This window comes from Puma concolor, chromosome F2 (assembly GCF_028749965.1).
Source record: "Puma concolor isolate L17-30 chromosome F2, mPumCon1.1.hap2, whole genome shotgun sequence".
NCBI classification, from domain to species: domain Eukaryota; kingdom Metazoa; phylum Chordata; class Mammalia; order Carnivora; family Felidae; genus Puma; species Puma concolor.
Genome location: NC_141684.1, coordinates 9,341,069 through 9,362,967, shown reverse-complemented (window position 1 = coordinate 9,362,967; position 21,899 = coordinate 9,341,069). Strand labels below are relative to the sequence as shown.

General features: G+C 41.5%; 1 protein-coding gene across 14 annotated transcripts in view; it reads left to right on the top strand.

Moving 5' to 3' along the window:
* Window positions 1-21,899, top strand: part of PHF20L1 (PHD finger protein 20 like 1) — an 87,051-nt gene that overhangs the window by 44,577 nt on the left and 20,575 nt on the right. For 12 of the 14 annotated variants that reach the window (XM_086694950.1, XM_086694949.1, XM_086694952.1 and 9 more), the window contains 3 exons: window positions 4,230-4,286; window positions 5,479-5,586; window positions 19,948-20,112. In XM_086694950.1, coding sequence (XP_086551076.1) covers window positions 4,230-4,286; window positions 5,479-5,586; window positions 19,948-20,112 — 330 coding nt within the window. The remainder of the gene's footprint in view (window positions 1-4,229; window positions 4,287-5,478; window positions 5,587-19,947; window positions 20,113-21,899) is intronic. The other 2 variants (XM_086694947.1, XM_086694951.1) reach the window with 2 other exon arrangements.

The following is a 21,899-nucleotide window of genomic DNA, read 5'->3' as shown; positions in this document are numbered from 1 at the left end:
ATGCGTTGACGGGTGAGGATCTTCTGGGTGTGCCGACAGCTGGCAACCTTCATTGCTTAAATCGAGGAAGTGCATGGCTTAAATGTTAATTACTGAAAGGCCGTTTATTAGAGGGTTGAACACAGTCACAGTATTCGAATGTGGCATGATGGGGGTTCTGATTTATTTCTGTTAACTTCTTGTAATTTTTTTATTTTTGGAGGAAGTAGTGAAATTCAGGTCGTATTCTAATTGGACGCCTTTTTATTAAAACTTTGTGAGCCTCTCTGACTTGCATTAACATTCTGAGTCATTGGCATGCTTTTATCTCTTACCAGTTTTGTTTCCTACCTTCTTTCCACTGTTTTGCAGTCTTGTTGGACTTCTGTAGTCTTTCATGTAGAATCACAGTGACAGCTGTTTTTGTTTCTGTCGTGTTTTGTTGTTTTTTTTTTTCAACGTTTATTTATTTTTGGGACAGAGAGAGACAGAGCATGAACGGGGGAGGGGCAGAGAGAGAGGGAGACACAGAATCGGAAACAGGCTCCAGGCTCTGAGCCATCAGCCCAGAGCCCGACGCGGGGCTCGAACTCACGGACCGCGAGATCGTGACCTGGCTGAAGTCGGACGCTTAACCGACTGCGCCACCCAGGCGCCCCATGTTGTTTTTTTAATATATGCATGTGTGCTTGGTTGGTTGGTTTCCATCTTCATTAATAAAAGGAAATTTTGTTACTTCCATAGCAAGCGTTATTTACTCGAACTTGAGTCAAAGACTTTTCCTGGGGTGTTTTTGTCAGATTGAAACTCTTGGGTTGTTGAAGAGGAGGAGGATGTTAGTCATAAGCCGGCAAATAGTTGAGCAGACTTAGATGTTCATTATTCATGTGTCCGAGGTACACACACTGTTGAGTTTCGCAGTCCTGGTAAAGGATTCATGAGATTATGCAAATTATCACATACACCTGTTCTGAAAGGTTTAAACCTTTCACGGTAGAGATGAGGCGTTTGAGGCCATCCTTCTGCGTTCTTTCACGGGCGAGCGTGCCCACGTTCTGTCTAGTCTGGGTTAAGAGTGCTACTGCTGCCCACGTTACCAAAAAACACCAGCGGTACCGTGGTAAAAACTGATGCCTTTGTTCTCGTTTTACTGTTAGAGTGCTGTATGTAATGGAGCCGACCAGTTTTAGGTTAGGATGAGTCTTAGTTTTGTTGCCGTCTGGAAACGTTTGCTCATTTTCTCATTTATCTACCGAGTGTGTGTGTAGCAAATACTGAATTACTCCAGCCTCTTTAAGGAGTTCAAAGATGTTGAAGCTCAGTGGACGGAAGGGTGAGCCAGTAATTATCACAGAACCTCTGACACGTGGGCCGCTTGCCTGTGCTGTGGTGCAGCGCTGGCACTTTAAATAGATGAGTTTTAGTCCAGTGCCTTACCTCGACTTTGCATTTACTCTGTAAGAGACTTGGGGTTTTTTAAGTGTTTTTCAGTTTCTTCCCTTGTTATTTGATTTGTTTATTTATTTCAGAATTGGGCAAAACAAAACTACAGCCAGGGACCCCACAGTCTGCTTCTACTCCCACACCAAATGTTCCCGGCCCCTATGGAGCCTGGGGTTTCCATGGAGAGGCTCAGGGATAGCCTCGTTTACCAGCCAGAGGAATTACAGATACTCAGCCTCCTGGAAGGGGCTTGAGAAACCAGCGTGCGCTGCCGGGTTTTCCGTTGTGTGCGAGCAGACACGGTTCAGAGACCTACCTCCCTGAAGGGCCCCATCTGTTTCCATTGCTCATATTTTCGGCTTTTGTAGTCTGTGTTAGACTCTCCTGTCATATTTTGTTTGAAGAGAATGTTGTGTTGAAAAAAATTCAGCTTAAAAATCACACTTCAATAAATCGAAGGCCTCATTATTTGGCTCCCAAATTCCAGCACATGGGGAATCCAAGGATGAGGGAATGAACTTCTCATAAAACAGTTTTTTCTCTTGAATTCTAGAACAGATCAATTTTATTTGTCTATTTAGGTGTGTTTTTAGAAGTCCAGCCATCATTATTGCACGTATGAATATTTTAATATCTTTGCTTACATAAAATGTTGACATCCCTTTGTCAGCCCCTCAGTGTTACGTCTGAAATTGTATCAGTTGAGAAATCTAAAGGTTTAGGAACCACTGGAACATGTGAAAAGTGTACGTAGACCTGATCCTGCGGAGAGCACTGTTGTGTTTTGCCGGCCTGTGTTCCCGTGTTCCAGTGTTCCAGAGTGTTCCGGAGCAGACGCTCCCAGCCAGTGCATTTGTCCTTCGAGTACCTGAGGGCTCCCACACACAGCCCCAGGCGCACAGGCAGCCCAGGAAGCAGTTTTCCTTTGAATCACCCTTGATTCAGTGCTCGGGAGGGGGAGACCTTCAAGGCAATAATCACGATCAAGTGCTGCTCCCGAGTATTGAGTTGAGAAGCTCGCGTGTGCCATCACTGAGGACTGGGAAAGCTTCTTTCTCACTCTCGGTCTTGTAAATGTCTTATTATTTTGAAGCAAAACGCATCAAACATGTAGACTTTTTACGGTGCGGTAATTAGTAGTTAATAAACAGTAATTATTTTTGTAAATTTTTTTTTAAAGTTTATTCATTTTTTATAAAGAGAGAGAGAACAAACACAAGCAGGGGCAGGAACAGAGAAAGAGGGGGACACAGAATCCAAAGCAGACTCCAGGCTCTGAGCTGTCAGCACAGAGCCCGATGTGGGGCTCGAACCCACGAACTGTGAGATCATGATCTGAGCCAAAGTCGGATGCTCAACCGACCGAGCCACCCAGGTGCCCCAATAAATAGTAATTATTAAAGGAAGTGATGCATTTGTTCAGGAGTCTTGACAGTAAGGAAATTCAGTTGTATTTCTCTTTGTGCTGATGTTCCTTTCATTTTTTTTCTTGTGAAAGATTTTTTGTTTTTTTGTCACAGATACTATCAGTATTCTTAATTTAAAACTTATTAGAGTCTTATTAACATTTAATTCAATTTGAGTGGTATTTTTGTATTTCTATTAAGTTTTTAAATTGTATAAAATATTTGAAGTAAGGTGCTAGCTTTTTTTTTTTGTTTTTGATTCTGTATTGGAATGTCTTGAAAAATCAGCAGCTTTGTAAATGGCGATATTAAAGCATAATAGACCGAAATTGTATATTAAATGTACTTTAATATTTCTCTTAGATTAACCTCAGATACACATAAGATATTGGCATTGGAAATGATTGAGTATTGAGTTGAGAAGCTTGGTTAAATGTCGGTGTGTCAGCTATACTGTTATTGAGAGTACTGGTTGAAAAGATATTTTGGGATATTAGTTAATGGTACCCAAATCATTAAGGTTGAGTATTTTTAATGTGCAAATAGGCCTCTGTGTGTTCCTTTTAGAGAAAGACCAAAAATGATTTGTAAAATAATTGTTTTGGCTTTTATCATTACCTAACAACACATTCATGATGGAGTTCAAAGGTACTAGCTTAGTTTAGGCAACAGAAGTTAAATATCAGTTTAAAAATTTTAAACAGAGTTGTTGAAAACCACTATCCTTTAATAAGAAGTTTAATTTTTCCTCTGGATGACCTAAAGAGCATTCGTGTCATAATTGTCGCAGAAGCAGAAATGTTCCACGGACCTACCACTTGGGTGCATTTCAGTCTCAGGATTGCCAAAGGCTGTGATGCCAGAAGAGATCTTTACTGATTGCTCAGTGCATTCATCTGTCTTTTTAAATGTTTGAACCCATGTTCGTGCTCTTTTTAAAAAGGATGTAGTCTTCAGTTATTACCCCACCACAGAGGAGAAACTGAAAAAACAAAAAAACAAAAAACACTGATTATTATTAGTCAAACACTGGTCTAAACATCTTACGGATTTTGACTCACATAATACTGATAATGATGTGAGATAGTCATTCCTATCTGGTGGAGAAGGAAACCGAAGCACAGACGAATTAAATGATTTGCTCAAGGCTAAACAGTTAACAAATGGAGCCAAGATTTTAACGTGGGTAGTATGAAGAAACAAAAATCATCCTTCATGTATCAGTTTTGGGGAGCGAGAAGTCCCACCTCTTTGTTACTAGTTCAGGCAATAAAATAACGTTGACCCTTAGGAGAAAAGAGTCTTAAGTAGACTTCTGTGAGCACTTGTAATGTAAACTATTGTCCCCTACTTTTAACCGCTTCTGACTAAACTTAACGTATTTTTCCCCTAAACCTGCAGGACTATCGAAAACAGAAAAAAAAGTGAAATTGGAAGAAAAAAGCTCAACAGCATTTGGTATGAACAGAAAGTAATCTTTAAGCAAAAGACTATAGATGGCTTGGCAGCGGGAGGACGTAGTCTGTCCCCTACTTTTTACCTGTTAGTGCTCCTTTAGGTGTCAGTGACCATCCGGGTTCGTATTTATCAGTGCTGTTCAGTTCCACATACGTATTTCTTAAACACATATTTTCATAGTATAATGTGTATTTTTTGTTGACGGAGTCGAAGGCTTCCTCTGAGAATTTTGTGTTTCTGAACATCTTTGTAGGATGGCTCTTTAAAAATAAGCCACTGTCTAATATTGTTGGGACTTAGGGCATGGATGGTAAATTAAGAGAGTCATTTTTCTCAGACTTTCTTCTTTAACTGACCTTATAAAAATGTCAGTGAGTTTTCTGCTTTCTTTTCTGTCTTCTGTGCTATAATAATGAAACATTTTACAGTAATGGATGATAGTCTTAAATATTCTGTAGATTAGCCAGCTGGAGTTGGGTCCCTGAGAGTGGATTAAATATGTTTCATAAATTGTAGGCTCCATCATTCTGATTTGGAACAGTAGTTGAGTATATGTGATGAGTCAGTTTTAAGTAGAATACCCTAGGATATTGCTTTCACATCCATTCCTTTTTTTTTAAAGTACACGTGAATGGGAAGAAGGGTATTTTAAACTTTGGGGGAAAAATCAGTTTAATTAAGTAAGTTTTTGCTCTGTGTTCCTAGCCTTCATTGTACACACTGGGAAGTATTGGAAGACTGAAGGATTTACTTACGGATTGATCTAGTTTTTTATTTTTCCAAAGGAAAGAATTTCATTACATTCTTTTTAAAATCTGATCTAATTTCTCGTTAAATTCTCCGTGGAAATGCTGAGTCTCCTCAGTCAAGTCTTTCTTAAATTATGGAATTTCTTTCTTGCCACATCAGGGAACTGAGTATATTACTCATTTAATATTTTAACTACTGTCTGTGTTAACTTCAAGGTGTCAGGAGTTGGGATTTCTCAACACTGCTAATGAAGACCCCCTCTTAGAGCCCAGTAAGCTAATCAGGAGTTCCAGACCCATGACAGGAACAGTTTAATTGAATCCATCCACTGGGCAGGTGACTGGAATAGCTGATTAAAACATAAATGCTGCTTTTAGGTTAACCACAGAGCAACGACTCAAGATCAGTCACGATGGCTAACTTTGTCACTCCTGTCATGTAGGTAAGAGAAGAGAGAAGGATAAGGAAAGAAAAGAGAAGAAAGACAAAGATCACTACAAACCAAAACAGAAGAAGAAAAAGAAAAAGAAAAAGAAATCCAAGCAGCATGGTAAGTACGCTAAAATGGTGATTACTGTGTCTTAAAATTCTCAGATTCTGTCGCTTTTTCTGTGTTCTTCCACCAAAATGGAGATAGGACAAGATCCTCATATTGTTGAGGACCTGGGAAGTCCCTGTAGATTGTCTTTGGCTTTTGCCAGTTTTGAAAATCTGTAACAGTGTTCACTGTAGTCTGTGAATTAGTCCATCTGTACACCAGTCATCACAGCCGATTAGAGATTCTCATTTCCGGCATTATGGGGGACTAGATACCCTTGTCAAGTATGCTTCAGTATACTGAAGGAATTATTTTCAGTCGAGAATTACAATCCCTAGAATTAGCTTTCAAAAGTGAGGATTAAATAAAGCCATTTGTAGAAACAGTTGAAAAAATGATTTTTATTATCAATAGCCTGTCTAAAGGATATCTTCTTAATCCTGTACTTGAAGGCTGAAGGAAAATGATGACAAAGGAGGGTTTGAGATGTCGGAAGAAATGATAAGCAAAGAAAATGTAAATACGTGAATAAACCTGAACACTGATTATATAAGTCATTTTGAGTTGTGGGCAGAAACAACAAAATGTTAGGGAACAGAAATGTGTAGCAATAATAACAGCTTTTAAATTGAGAGGGGCATATGTGTATTTCAGTGTTTTAACGGTCTTGTTTTGGAAGAGGAAAAGAAAGAAATGTATTGCTTGAAGACTCCAACAGGTTAAATCTGCAGTGTAGAATTGCTAATATGAATACTAAAAGAATGGAAACATGGGGTATAATTTCCAGAGTAACAGTAAGAAAATGTAATGAAAAACCCATCCAAAGGAAGGTGATACAAAAAGAAAAGCATCAAAGAAGAAAAATACAAATTACAAAATAGAACAGTAGACATAAATCCAAATATATCCATAATTATAGTGAGAGAGATGATCATAATTGATTTAAAAAATCCAGTTAAAGGTTATTTTTAACAGACCAATCTAAATATAGGAATAGAGAGGACAGCAATGTTGGGGGTGGGGGGAAAGCATGGGAAAAAATGTGAGCAAATACAAACCCAGGGGAAAGTTGGAGTAGATGCATTCATGTCAAAGAAAGTAGTCATTAAAGGAAAAATCATTTCTAGAGATAGGCGACTATGTAATGGGAAATGTTCAATTCACTTTATATCTTTCTAGATGTAAAATTTCCACATTTTATTGCTGAATAAATTCATCATATCTCTCGTAGTAATTAATGAACAAAACTCAAAAGTATTCTGTAAGGAAAACAAAGGTGGTGGCAGCACAGGTGACCTCACAGTCCCTGTCAGGGACGCTGAACTCAGCAGCTGCAGAGCAGAAGGGTTTTCTCAGTCGCCAGCATGTATTAAAGATGACTGCCGACAGCCCTGAGCAGATGTCTGCGCTCTCTAGAGATGGGGTGACGCAGACTACGCTTTCTGACTGCGGTAGAGTTAAGTCAGTGTTAAAATGATAACTAGAAAAACCTCGTATGTTTAGAAATCATGCCACACATTTTTAAATAATTCATGGATCAGAGAATGGTATCAGAAGGAAGGGGAGATGTTAAGAACTCACGAGACGATGAAATTACATATCGACACTTGAGAATGTGGTTAAGATGGCACTTTTAGAAGAATATGTATTGTCATAGATATTTTTATTAGAAAAGAAGGCTGAAAGTCAACTAAGCCTTTAGCTTAAGAAGTCAGACATGAGCAGGTTCAAAACAAGTACTAGTAAATAAACATTCGAGTAGAAATTAGTGAACTACAAATAAAATTCTAGAAAGAAATAAAAAATGCCAAAATTAATTGATTACAAACTGATAGAATGAGCAAACCACTGGGAACACTGGTTAAGGAAGAAAGACAAAATGCACAAATAAGTGAGATTAGAAACCAAAGGGAATAGAACTACAGATGTTCCAGACCTAAAACGAAGAAAATATAAACAACTTTATGCAGTGAACTTGAGAGGTGTCAACCTGAATAGTCCTCAAACCTGAAAAGAAATTTAATTAGTATTTTAAAATCTTGCCACAAAGAAAAAGCCCTGACCCAAAAAGTTTTGTTGCCAATTTTTACCAACTGTTAAAGGAATAGATTATTCCAAACTTACATAAATTATTTCAGAATTTAAAAAAAGAGAGAACATTCCTTTAGTAGGGAGAAAAGTGTCCCTTGAAAATCTATGTCTAACTCTCGGTCCTTGTACCTGTGAATGTGACTGTATTTAGAAGTAAGATCTCTGCCGATGTGATTAAGAATGAGATAGTCTGGGGGCGCCTGGGTGGCTCAGTCGGTTGAGCGTCCGACTTCGGCTCAGGTCATGATCTCACGGTCCGTGAGTTTGAGCCCCGCGTCAGGCTCTGTTCTGGCAGCTCGGAGCCTGGAGCCTTCTTCAGACTCTGTGTCTCCCTCTCCCTCTGGCCCTCCCCCGTTCATGCTGTGTCTCTCTGTCTCAAAAATAAACATTAAAAAAAAAAAAAAAAAAAAGAATGAGATAGTCTGGGGGGCTCCTGGGTGGCTCAGTCATTTAGGCGTCCGACTTCAGCTCAGGTCATGAGCTCACGGTTGGTGGGTTCGAGCCCCCTGTTGGGCTCTGCGCTGACAGCTCAGAGCCTGAAACCTGCTTTGGATTCGGTGTCTCCCTCTCTCTGCCCCTCCCCCACTCACACTCTGTCTCTTTCTGTCTCTTGAAAATAAATAAATGTTAAAAAAAAAATTAAAAAAAAATAAAAGAATGAGATCATCTGGGATTTGAGTGGATACTAGAGCCAATGAAAAGGAGGGGGAGATTTGGAACCCACAGGGGAGAAGGCTGTGTGAGGACACAGGCAGCGATCGGAGTGATGCCGTCCCAAGCCAGGGCACTCGAGCCACCAGACACCGCAAGAGGCAAGGAAGGATTTGCCCCTAGATACTTGTGAGGGAGAGGGCCCTGTTGACACTGAATTTTTTACTTCTGGCCTTCAGAACTATGACAGAATAAACTTCTGTTGTTCTGATCCACCAAGTTTGTGATAATTTGTTGGAGCAGCCCTAGGAAACTAATACAACTCCGAATTCATTTTAGATTATTTAAATAACTTGGCTCAAAATCAGAAGAGAACAGTATGGGAAAGCTCAGTTCTAGGCATTTCTCATTTGTGGACATAGATACAGAACTCACGAGCAAATGTTATGGAATTAAGTCCAGCAATGTATTAAAACCTATGACCACATAGGGTTGGAATGCACAGTTGGTTTGACATTAGAAAATCCATTGGTGAAATTCACCACAGTAACAGTTGAAGGACAAGAAACATTACTGTCTTTCTATATGTAGAAAAACCATTTGATACATCCATGTGTCCTTACACTTAGCAAAAAAAGTTACGACTAGCTGATTATAAAACTTTATTTAGAAACATTAAAGAAGGACTAAATACATGGGAGATAATTCACGTTCATTGGTTAGTAGATTCAATATTGAGAAGATGTCACTTCATGCTAAATAAATTTACAGGTCCAGTGCTGATTTTAAAACTTAACAGTGGTAAAGAGCCTAAAATAAAATAGCCAATCTTGAAGAAGAATGAAGAGAAGAATTACCATTTCACAATAGTTTAAGGCAGTGAGGCATTGGGAAAGAATAGACGTATTGATTAAGGACAGGCTAATCCAAAACATGTACAAATATAAAACCTTGGTTTGTACAGAGCTGGCATTCTTAGATTAGATAAAGGGTGAGCTTTTCAGTGATTGGTATGAGAACAGTTTTACTCCCTAAAAATGAAATTGGACTGCTACTTAACACCGTACCCAGAAATCAGTTCCAGGATGATTAACGATGAAATGTGTGGAAGACAAAACTGTAAACCTTTGAAAGGCAGTATAGGAAAGCATCTTTATGATCTTTGAGTAGGGAAGGATTTCTAAACAAAAAGTTCTAATCTTAAAGAAAGGGGTTGAAAATTTGACTAGACTGAGATTGGCGGGTTACACTTGAGAGGGGTCCAGCGACAACTAGATAAAGCAGAAAAAAGGATCCATGAACTCAAAGACAGAGCAGCAGAACTCATCCAGTCAGAGCAGCAAAAAGAAAAAATGAAAACAAGTTACAATAGATTAAGGGGCTATGGGACAACATCAAATGGACTAACCTTTACCTTATGGGGGTCCCAGAAGGTGAAAAGATAATTCATGCAAATGGAAATCAGAAGAAAGCTGGAGTAGTTATATTCCTATCAGACAAAATAGACTTGAAAACAGGCAGTAATAAGAGGCAGAGATAGGTGCCACATAGTGATAAAGGGGTCAGTCCAACAGAAGGATACGAAATTCATACATACTTATGCACCCTACATAGGAGCACCTAAATACAGAAGGCAGCTATTGCCAGATCTAAAGGGAGAAGTACACAGCAATACAATAATAGTAGGGTATTTTTAACATTGCACTTCTATCAATGGATAGATCATCCAGACTGAAAATCAACAAGGAAACCACCTTAAATGACATGTTAGATCAGATGGACTTAACAGATATATTAGAACATTCTGTCCCAAAGGAGCAGATAACAAATTCTTCTCAAGTGAACGTGGAACATTTTCCAGGTTAGATTATATGTTAGGCCACAAAAGAAATCTTAATAAATTCAAGGGGATTTAAATCCTATCAAGCATCTTTTCTGATCACGATAAATAGTATGAAACTAGAAATTAATTAAATGGAGAAAACTGGGAACTTCACAAATATGTGGAGATTAGACTACATACTCCTGAACAATCAGGGAGTCAAAGAAGAAATCAAAAGAGAAATAAAATGCCTCAAGACAAATGAAAATGAAAATACGCCAAAATTTGTGAGCTATAGCAAAAACAATTAAAAAAAATTTTTTTTAATGTTTATTTATTTTTGAGAGAGAGAGCATGAGCAGGGGAGGGGCAGAGAGAGAGGGAGACACAGAATCTGAGGCAGGCTCCAAGCTGTCAGCATGGAGCCTGGTGCGGGGCTTGAACTCATGAACCGTGAGATCATGACCTGAGCTGAAGTCTGACGCTTAGCTGACTGAGCCACCCAGGCACCCCACAAAAACAGTTGTAAGACAGGAGTTCCTAGGGATAAATGCTTACTTCAAGAAACAAGAAAAGTCTCAACCTAACTATTCATCTCAGGGAAATAGAAATAGCAGAAGAAACAAAACCCAAATGTAGTAGAAGGAAGGAAATAATAAAGATTAGAGCAGAAATCAATGAAATAGAGACTAAAAAGACAGTAGACAAAATCAGCAAAACTAAGATACTGGTACTTTGAAAAAGTGAACAAAATTGATAAGCCTTTAACTAGATTTACCAGGAAAAGAGCAGAATCAAATAAATAGAATGGAACAGGAGATGTTACAACTGATGTCATGTATTTAAAGATTGTCAGGCACTGTTGTGAGCAATTATATGCCAACACATTGGACCACTTGGAAGAAATGGATAAATTCCTAGAATCATACTAACTACCAGCACTAAATAAAATGAAATAGAAAATCTCAATCGACCGATTACTAGTAAGGAGATTGAATCGTAATCAAAAACCTCCCAACAGAGAGAAGTCCAGGCCTCACTGGTGAATTCTACCAGGTATTAAAAGAAGAATTAACACGAGACTCTTCTCTCAAAGTCTTGCAAACTCTTCCAAAACACAGAAGAGGAGAAACTCTTTCAGACTTGTTTTGTGAGGCCAGCATTACCCTGGTGGTACCAAAAGCAGATAAGGACACTTTAAGAAAATTATAGGCCAGTATCCCTGAGGAACACTAATGCAGAAATCATCAACAAAATGTTACCAAACCAAACTCAGTAATCTACTAAGTGGATCAGACACCATGATCAAGTGGGATTTATTCTAAGGATACAAAAATGGTTCAACATCTGCAAATAAGTCGGTGTGATATGCTACATTTACCAAATAAAGGATAAAAATCATATCATCTCAATAGATGAGGAAAAAGCATTTGACAATATTCAGTATTTATTTATGATAAAAATGCCCAACAAAGCAGTACTGTATACAGAAAACTCTAAAGACTCCATCAAAAAACTATTAGAACTAATAAGCAAATTTAGCAGATTTGCAGGATACAAATCAATATACAAAAATCTTGCATTTCTGTACGATAACAACAAACCACCTGAAAGAAATGAAGAAAACAATCTTATTTACAACTGTATCAAAAAGAATAAAGTACTTAGAAATAAACTTAACCAAGGAAGTGAAAGACCTGTGTATTTAAAAAAAACAACAAAACTATGAGATGTTAATGAAAGAAATTGAAGAAGATGCAAGTAAATGGAAAGATATTCTGTGCTTGTGACCTAGAAGAATCAGTATTGTTAAAATACCCATACTACCCCAAACAATCTACAGATTCATTGCAATCCCCATCAACATTCCAAGGGCATTTTTCAGAGAAGTGGAATAAATAATCCTAACGTTTGTGTGGAACCACAAAAAAAGCCAAATAGCCAAAGCAACCTTGAGAAAGAACAAAGCTGGGGGCATTGCACTCCGACTTCAAACTGTACTACAAAGCTACAGTAAATAAAACAGCATGTAGCTTAAAAACATACACCTAAATTAATGGAGGGTATATAGCCCAGAGGTAAAATCTCACGTATATGGTCAACTTATGACCGTGGAGTCAAGAATATACAACAGGGAAAGGGCAGTTTCTTCAATAAGTAGCACTGGGAATACCGGACAGCTACATGCATGAAAATGAAACTTGACCACTATCTTCTACCGAACACAAAAATTAACTGAAGGTGGATTAAAGATGTGAACATAAGCCTTGAGACCATAAAACTCCTAGAAGAAAACATAGGTGGTAATCTCCTTGCCATAGGTCTTGGTGATGAGTTCTTAAATCTGCTACCAAAAGCAAAAGCAACAAAAGCAAACGTAACTGAGCAAAAATAACATCCTGCTAAAAAGCTTCTTCACTGCAAAGGAAACCGTCAACAAAATGAAAAGGCAGCCTACTGAATAGGAGAAAATATTTGTAAATCATACATCTATTAAGGGGCTCATATCCACAATATATAGAAAACTCGTACAACTCAATAGCAGAAATACAATTCAATTAAAAAAAATACAATTCAATTAAATAATACATCTATTAAGGGGCTCATATCCACAATATATAGAAAACTCGTGCAACTCAATAGCAGAAATACAATTCAATTAAAAAAAAATGGACAGTAGATCTAAACAGACATTTTTCCAAAGACATACAGATAGATAGATGGCCAAAAAAGGTGCATGAAAAGATGCTCAACATCGTTAATCGTAACAAAGATGCAAATCAAAACCACAATGAGATATCACCTCACACCTGTTAGAATGGCTGTTGTCAAAAGACAAAAACACAAGCAAACAAAAAAAAAAAAAAACCAAGTGTTAGTTTGAATGTGGAGAGAAGGGAACTCTTGTGTACTATTGGTGGGAATGTGAATTGGTGCAGCCACTGTGGAAAACAGTATGGAGGTTCATCAAAACATTAAAAATAGAATTACCGTGTCTAGCAATTCTACCATGGGCTCTTTATCCAAAGAAAGCAAAAACACTAACTCGGAGAGATATTTGCACCCCCGTATTCATTGTAGCATTATTCACAATAGCGAAGATATGGAAACAACCTAAGTGTCCATTGATGGATGAATGGTTAAAGAAATTGTGGTGTATACACACACACACAAGTCAGTCCTTAGGAAAAGAAGGAAATCTTGCCTTTTGTAAGAACGTGATGGACGTTGAGGGCTCATGCTACATGAAGTAAGTCAGAGAAAGACAAATACCACATCCTCTCATTTGTATATGGAATCTTAAAAAACAAAAAACCAAAAAGGAACAGCATATAGATATGGAGAACAGATTATTGGTTGTCAAAAGCAGGGGACGGGGATGGGGAAATGGGTGGGGATATCAAAAGATAAAGGGAAAAAAAATTAAAAGAAATTCCCTTACAGAGAACAAAAGGAAAACCTTAAATAGAGTGAAAAGACAACACAAGCCACGAGAAAATACTGCACCACCTATATACCTGACACAGGATTCGAATCTATTTTCAAACTTACAAGTGAAAAATAGAAAAATATCCAGTGTGAATATGGGCAAAGATGTTAGTAGGTACTTCACAGAATTGAAAATCTTAAAATGATAACATGAATATGTAACATGACGCCCAATCTTATGAGAAGCTGGGTTCGTGTAATTTTGAGAACCCAGTGGACTCTCTTTCCCACCTGCTAGACAGGCGAAAATTACAAGGTGGGCGTGTCAGATGTCGCTGAAGCAGTGGAGACCACCGTCCAACCCCTGTGGAAAACGGTCGGCCGTCGGCAGGTTGTGCCTGCCACGTACCTACAGTGCCTCACTAAGCTCACGGGACCCATCAGGAGGCATTTACAAGAATGTCCATATCTACACTGGCATCGGCCCAGGTGTCCATCAGAAGTCACACATCCATTCCTTGGAATCCATATCACTTTGTAAGTAAATGAATTATATCCACAGGAATCCCAGGAACAAAATGATGAGCTAAAAATCAAGTCATTGAAGAAGAAGACGTGTGATATTTTATTTACGGAAAGATCAAAAAGTTGTAACATGAAACTGTGATAGAGATGCAAAATAGTGAGAGCATATGGTAGCAAAAAGTAGCAGAAGCATAAAGAAAAGCAAGAACATGGGAAACTTTCCAATGGTGTTGTATGGAAACCAATTTGACAATAAATTTCATATTAAAAAAAAAAAAAGAAAAGCAAGAGAATGGTGAGCAGAAATTCAGGACCTTGGTAACCTCTGGGGTGGGGAAGGGAATTCATCAGTTCAAATCGGAAAATGGTACCAACGGGAACTTCAGAAGTGATGATAATATTCTCTTAAACTGCATGATGGGCACCCAAGTATTTTGTGTTATTGATATGCTTTATGTCCTACCTGGGTTTTTTTCGTATTTATGAAACACTTTTTTTTTTTCATTTTTATTTATTTTTGAGAGACAGAGCACAAGTGGGGAGGGTCAGAGAGAGAAGGAGACAGAATCCAAAGCAGGCTCCAGGCTCCGAGCTGTAAGCACAGAGCCCAACGCGGGGCTCGAACTCACAAACCGTGAGATCATGACCTGAGCCGAAGTCGGACATTTAACTGACTGAGCCACCCAGGCGCCCCTATGAAACACTTTTAGAAACCAGTTTTAAAAACTGTAAAGCCAACTGGGAAATTTCAGAGTGACTCATTGATGGTAAATTCTTCAGACTTTTAACTCTGTGAAGTTTCTGCATTCTCTATCTCTAAAGCTGCCAGAGTAGATACGAAGACATAGGATCAAACAGAATTGAAAAGCTTTTTGAAACCACTTTCCAGAGAGTGTCTCAAACATGTCCGGGCCTTCCTGTGCCTACATTGCCCCTTGTCCCTTCTCCCCTCACCCCACCCCTTCACGTAGAGCTCTGTGGGGCCTAGACTCCAGAGAACCTTAAAGTCAGGAAATTCTGGCACTTCAGAAACAAAAACCAGTAAGCACAAACCCATTTGATTCAGGATTACCCTCCCGGGAGGATGAATCCTAATGTAGGCGTGAGAGAAGCTTCAGACTGCAGGTAAAATGGCCAGGGGAACTCCCAAGTGACCAGAGGCTGTGGGGATTTGGTGGCCTTAGGTACTGCTGTGGGGACAGGAAGTGCCCAGGGCCGGAAGGGCCGGCTGTTCAAGTCCCTGTGTGCCATGTCAGCAACAGGTCTGTCCCAGGACTCGCTGGCAGACACACAATCCTAATATGCTAGCCTCCTGAGAAAGTGGGGGAAAGATAACAGAGAGGGGCTGGCAGGGAACAAGTGAGGAGTGGGCCTCCCTTAGCTACGCAGTGAGAGAGCATTTATGAGGATGCAGGGAGTGGTGGTCTGGAGGAAAGGAGGCTGATCAGGATTAGTAAGACTTGGAGAAAAAATTGGACATTTGCACCACTGAGTCGTGTTCCGCTAACCCTAGTTTTAAAGAGCCATTAAAAAGTAATCTTGGAAAACAACGTTAATATATTTTTATTTTTTAATTAAAAAGAAAAGAACTTTATTTTTTTTTTTACATATTAAAATCGGACCGATAGGGGCACCTGGGTGGCTCAGTCGGTTAAGCGTCCGACTTCGGCTCAGGTCATGATCTCACGGTCTGTGAGTTCGAGCCCCGCGTCGAGCCCCGCGTCGGGCTCTGTGCTGACGGCTCGGAGCCTGCTTCGGATTCTGTGTCTCCCTCTCTCTCTGCCCCTCCCCCACTTGTGCTATGTCTCTATCAAAAATAAATAAATGTATAAAAAAATTTTTTTAGTAAGTAAAATCAGACCTATAAATGAAAATCTTAACTTTGTAGATGGAATCCTGGCAAATACTTAAAGATGCACAGAAGCTGTGCTCTTTATGCACTTTATACTCAGCAGGTGCAGTGCTGGATAATCACCGGCATCCTTGCAATTGATGATCACTTTGACAGTTTATTCTGGGCTATTTATATTCATCTTGGATGTGACACTCCTCTCCACATCAAATTAGGAGGGTAGTCTTTAAGCTGGAAATGGGGGGTTTCAAATAATTTTAAAGACATCTTAATTTTAAAACATTCACATTATTTTTCCGGGGCACCTGGATGGCCCAGTCAGTAGAGCATGTGACTCTTGATCTCAGGGTCATGGGGGGAGTTCAAGCCCCACTTTGGGCATGGAGCCAACTTCAAAAACAGAAACATTATTCCTACTTGAGGTTCCTAATACGATACGTATTTTAATCTACAGTTACTACCACCAGGGAGTTTTGAAAATTCATCCTTAACACTGAGTGTTATTTTGCATATCCTGCCGGTGCTTATTATGTAGATGATACAAGCAGTTCACATTCGGTGCTTTGTTTCCTCTTCACATCCACTAACTCTAAATTTAGTGGGGCCTCTTCTCCCCATCTTAAACCGTGAGCCGAGACAGAGCGTCGCCCAAGCCCACGTGGCTAGTAAGTGGTGAAAGGCAGATTCAAACCCAGGCCGTGTGGCTTCGTTCTCAAGTTGGACTTTAACCATCATGCTCTGTTGTTACGCTACTTCCTGTGCCTTCGAGAGTGTTTGGCAGGTGGCGCGGCCTTCCCTCTAGCAAGCGTTGGCTGGTCTTCGCTGGCGTAGTAAGTTCTCTCGGTTGTCCGTATGAGCAGCCACCATGTTGGGATTTAAGAGTGACGTCTTTGCCAGTTTTTACCTTTGTCACTTTGAGCCACGGTCGCTTCATCTCTTTGTCATATATCTGTAAGTATGAGAGAACCGAAGGCACACAGAGAGTGAAAAGAACGAGAGTGAGAAATGCCAGGAGAGTCCAGAACACTATGTAGAGAAAGCAAAGACTCCCTCCCAGACGCTTATAAGCAAGCCTGTCAGTAGAGACAAAGAGGGATAAGAAGCATGCGCGGCTCTCTACTGGGAAGGTAGCAGTGACACAAAGTAAGTTCTGTGTATAGTGTAGAGAAGCCCCGGTGGTCGAGGAAGGGGCTTTATGTGGAGGGCTACAGCTGATCTGACCTTGAAGCCAGAGGTAGCCTTTAGTCACGGTAGCCAGTGGGGACTAGAATGCAAGGTGCAGGTGTGGTGTAGACTGCCGAGTTTTGTTTAGCTGCTAATCCCACGCGGAGGGATGGTATGTCAGCGTGCCTTCTTTTTAACACCAAATTGAGATTTCTCCCGTTATTTTTACACTCCGGTGTAGAAAGTAGACTCTGCTTCTACTTTTACTCGGCTGAGAGAGCACTAATGTCGGTAAAAGGGCAGCTTTCAAAGGTGAGCATTGGGTTCAGTTCCTCACCGTGACATCGATAGCTCACGTGACCTTTGGCGAGTTATGTTAATGCTATAAACGTCAGTTTCCTCGCTTCGGAAATGGTAATAACAGTGCCTACCGTGTGGTTTCATTTTTAGGATTCAGTAAGGTAATCGTTGTAAAGTACTTAACACAGTGCCAGCTGGCATTCAGCAGACGGCCTTTTCGCGCCTGTGTCTGAGTCATGGCATTGGGTAAGCCGTGTAGAGTTGCCGGGAGGCCGTGAGAGACGTACAGGAACCACCGTGCCACTCCGAGACCGCTTTGCAGTCTGACAGCGGTATCCGGGAGTGTCCCCACTCCTGACCTGCTGGGGGTGAGGCCCAGGCGTCAGCTTTAACAAGCTTTCCAGTTTGTGTATACGGTAAACGTCGAAGTCCCCTGGTAACACTTTCTGGTTGAGCGTAAGGCTCGGTAGTCAGAGTCAGGTTTGAAGGCTGGCTTTGCTGCGGAGACAGATGTACTCTTCGGCAGTTTAATTTACATAACCTTTTCTGCCTCTGCTCTTCCGCTTGTAAAATGGCACCAAGCCTGCTTAGCTCCCTTGTCGGATGGCTGTGAGGACTGAGACATTTTTAATATACCCGAAGCACTTGGAATCATGTTTGGCACACCAGGGTGCCCAAAGAATGCGGCTGTGCTGTAGTATTTATGGTGACCGCTCTATTACTGTCCGACTGCTGCTGTCACGGAAGTCTATGTATCGGTGACATAAAACAACACGAATTTATTAAAGTTCTCTGAAGGTCAGAAGTCCATAATGGGCCTCGGGGGAACTACATTCCTTTCGGGAGGCTCTCGGGGAGAAGCCATTTACTTGCCCTTCCCAGATTCCCGGGGGCTGCTGCATGTGTTGGCTCATGCCCCCCTGCCATCTTCAAAGCCAGCAACGGGCCACTCAAGTCTTTCTCACTTCACGTCGCTGCGACACTGACTCTTCTGCCTTTCTCTTGCACCTTAGGGACTCTTCTGACTGCATCGGGCCCACTCCGATGATCCGGGGTAATCTCCCTATTTTGAGGTCTGATAAGCAGCCTCAATTCCCCTTTGCTCCAGAGCCCCGCACACTCACAGGTTGTGGGGATTAGGACGTGGACGTCTTGGGGGACAATTATTTTGCTGACCACAACCACCAATGTCACTTGGATGCACACAGTGCCCACCAGCATTGGTGCTGCCCTTCTCCTGGAGCTTGCTTTCCTACCCTCGACCTTTCCTCCACCTCTTCCGCTCTGTTCTCCCTCTTTTTAGTCCTTAACCTGCCTCCAGTGACCTCTGCCTCACTCATACTCAGTTGAGGAAATAGCAGCCACCAGATGAGAACTTGCTCATCTGACCCACAACTGTGCACTTAGCTGCTTGTATCCATTTTCTCCTCCTTTGCCTCTACTAAGAGGGAGGCAGTGTCTGTCTTCAGTTCTTAAAATCCTGGCACTTGTCACCCTGCCTCTCCTCATTTTTAGATTTTTGAGACAATGTATAGGGTCTCCCATCTTTAAAAAGCCCTCCTGGGAACCCACATTCCTTCTCTGGTTCCTCCACCTCTCTCTTACTCGTCAGCCCCATCTCCGAACCCTGCTTTCACACTTGGCAGTTGAAGCAGAAGCCTGGAGATCACCCTCTGACCCTGTGTCAGCCCCTCCCCTGCAGTCCCCAGATCCCAGCATCTGCCTGTCCGACTCCACGCCCTCCTCCTTCCTCCCCTGCCGGGCCCTGGTGCCTCCGCCCGTGCCTCCCTGCGCCGTCTCTCACTGCACAGCTCCAGTGGGATTTCAGAGCCAGAACCGGACTTGTGTCACGCCCTTTTTGCTGCATTTCGGGCAGAACGCAAAACGAAAAACATGTTTAACCTGACCTGCTCCCGCCACTCTAGCCTCGTTTCTCCCTCCCCCCTTCACTGCGAGGCAGCCACAGTCTCACAGGTTGTCACTTGTCAGACGTGCCAGGTGGTCGTCTGCCTCAGAACCTCCTTGTCTGCAGGACTCACGCTAAGTTGAGGAAGACAGGACTGGCATTAATTTCATTCAGAGGTTTTCTGCTGAAAAATTTATCAATGGATTGAATTGTCAGTGTAATAATTGACATGCTACCTACTAGGAGCACCTCTTTACAAATTGCAAAAGAAAAAAAAAAAGTCGATTTTCCATCTTGCACCTCTTACTACAGACATAGCCTTGATTATAATGGAGAGAAACTGTAGAGATAATCCTTTTTCACTTCTGCACTGGTTAACAGGACTTTATTGGTACCAGCTAGAACACGGTGCTCCCTGGTATGCAAATACTGCCCCGGATGTATTTCCCAGGTGTTCTTGCCAAACCCGGTTTATCAGATACACAGTGATCTAGCCATTCCTGGGTAAGGAGAGAAAGAGGTGACATGGTTATCTTGTGTCTTGTAAAACATGGCTCTCTCGTTATTTTTATAGTGATTCTTCTTGATTACCTGACACTTTATTAATATTTCTTTATGTATCTTATGTTGCAGACTATTCAGACTATGAAGACAGTTCTCTAGAATTTCTGGAAAGGTGCTCTTCTCCACTAACTCGATCTTCTGGGAGTTCTCTGGCTCTGCGAAGCATGTTTACGGAGAAAAATACAACATATCAGTACCCAAGGGCAATTTTGTCAGTTGATCTTAGTGGTGAAAGTATGTGTAACTATGTAATGCTTAAAACAAGTCTTAAGATCCTTAAGTGTGGAACTGAGATAACAACATACTTTATTAAGGGCTTACGTGAGCAGGGCACGCCGTTTCAGAAGTTCTTCCATAAACTAATAAGAAAATCTCAGCATTAGAAATTTGAACTACTTTTTAAAATCCTGTAAAGTAAAATTGGCTTCTGTAATTAATTGAAGGGCAGATGGTAAAGAAACTCTTAGTGTCCACCATGTACTGGTCATAGGTATTTGCACATACATACTGGGAATCTGCCGGGTTTCCCCGAAAGCCCGGTCCTGACCGCGGGGTTGTTATCTTACCTTCCAGTGCTCTCAGCAGTCCAAGGGGAGCCTCTCCCGCTGGAGACCCTGACGGCAGTGGCTTGAGGACGACAGTCAGGGAACGAAGGATAAGGGACAGGGTCTTGGTCTTGGGATGGTTGTGGCTGAGCTCACTTCCTGTCTTTTCCTTTCTGCTGAGGGCCCAGCGTGGTTGGTGCCGTGCTTCCTTTTGCACTGCTGCCTCCTGCTTAACCCCCAGGCCTGACTGCTGTCGAGCCCACTACGGAGAGTAGCATCTTCTCCCTTTTCTCCTAAAACAGGCGCCCAGCACTTTAGAGATGTATAGTCTTAAAATATGGGCGGGGGTGGGGGGGGACAGAGGATTAGGAAAAAGACCTCCCTCTGTTTCTAACAAACACCAGTCCCCTGTCCCTTTTTGGGCCAGTGGCTCTTAAACCCAGGTGTGCGTGATCATTGTTGCTGTGATGCCTTCCGAACCCCGATACAGAGACCTGTTGCGGAGCATGAGGCAGATTTCTGGAAGGGCAGATGCGGTTTTTGGCAAGATACAGTTTCCGAGTGATTCTTTGGGGCAGGGTGGCAGGGGTTGAAAATCACCTAAGAGCACCCCAGTTTGAGCCGTGAGGGCCTGAGTGTCCTCCTTATACACAGAGCGCTGCTGGAGAATGGAGACTATGTCCGGGCGGGCTGTGTTGCCAGAACTAGATGCTCGAGAGGGGAGGGAAAGGGTGTCGCGGGCGCGTGCTGTCGGTTCTGCTGTGTCTTCTGCCCCCTGTGTGACCGAGCACTGACCTGTGAGGGGTGTGGGTCTTCGGCCAGGGCTTCTCAGACGTTAGCGTGCATCAGAACCACCTGGAGAGCTTGTGAAAAACACTTTTCTGGGCCTCACCCTCAGAATTCCTGATGTCAGGTGAGTTCCCGGGTGACGCTGATCTGGAATCCACACTCGGAGAATATGTCTGGGAAGACAGTGATAGATCAAGGGGTAGCCGTTGGAAGAGGATGGTGTTCTGTGGCCACTCAGTTGGAGCTGTTGTCCAGATGCTATTTTAGTGCGAGAGGGAACTTTGCTTTTGTAACTCTGAACCCTTGGACCCATTTACTCTGCCCTTAGAATTCAGCCAAACGTATGTTTGATGCTTGGGAATTATTCAAACTAGGTTTTCTGGCCATTATGTTCAGTTTACATTCGAACATCATAAAACCTGTGATTTTGGCCATGAAAGCATGTGTGAGATACACACTAATTCCTTTCAGTGATAATAGTTTTAAATTTATTTATCCTGCTACGATTGCCATCCATATCATGCCACCTACATGCTGCAACAGTGTTTGTTTATTCATGTCCTAGTCTGCCATTTTGAAACATGAACTTGCATTCAGGAAGGCCTGAGAGAAAATACTGATTTTGGGTTTATGCTAGCAAGATGATGAATGAATGAAATCTCCTCTTTAGGTTCTTAAAACTACTCA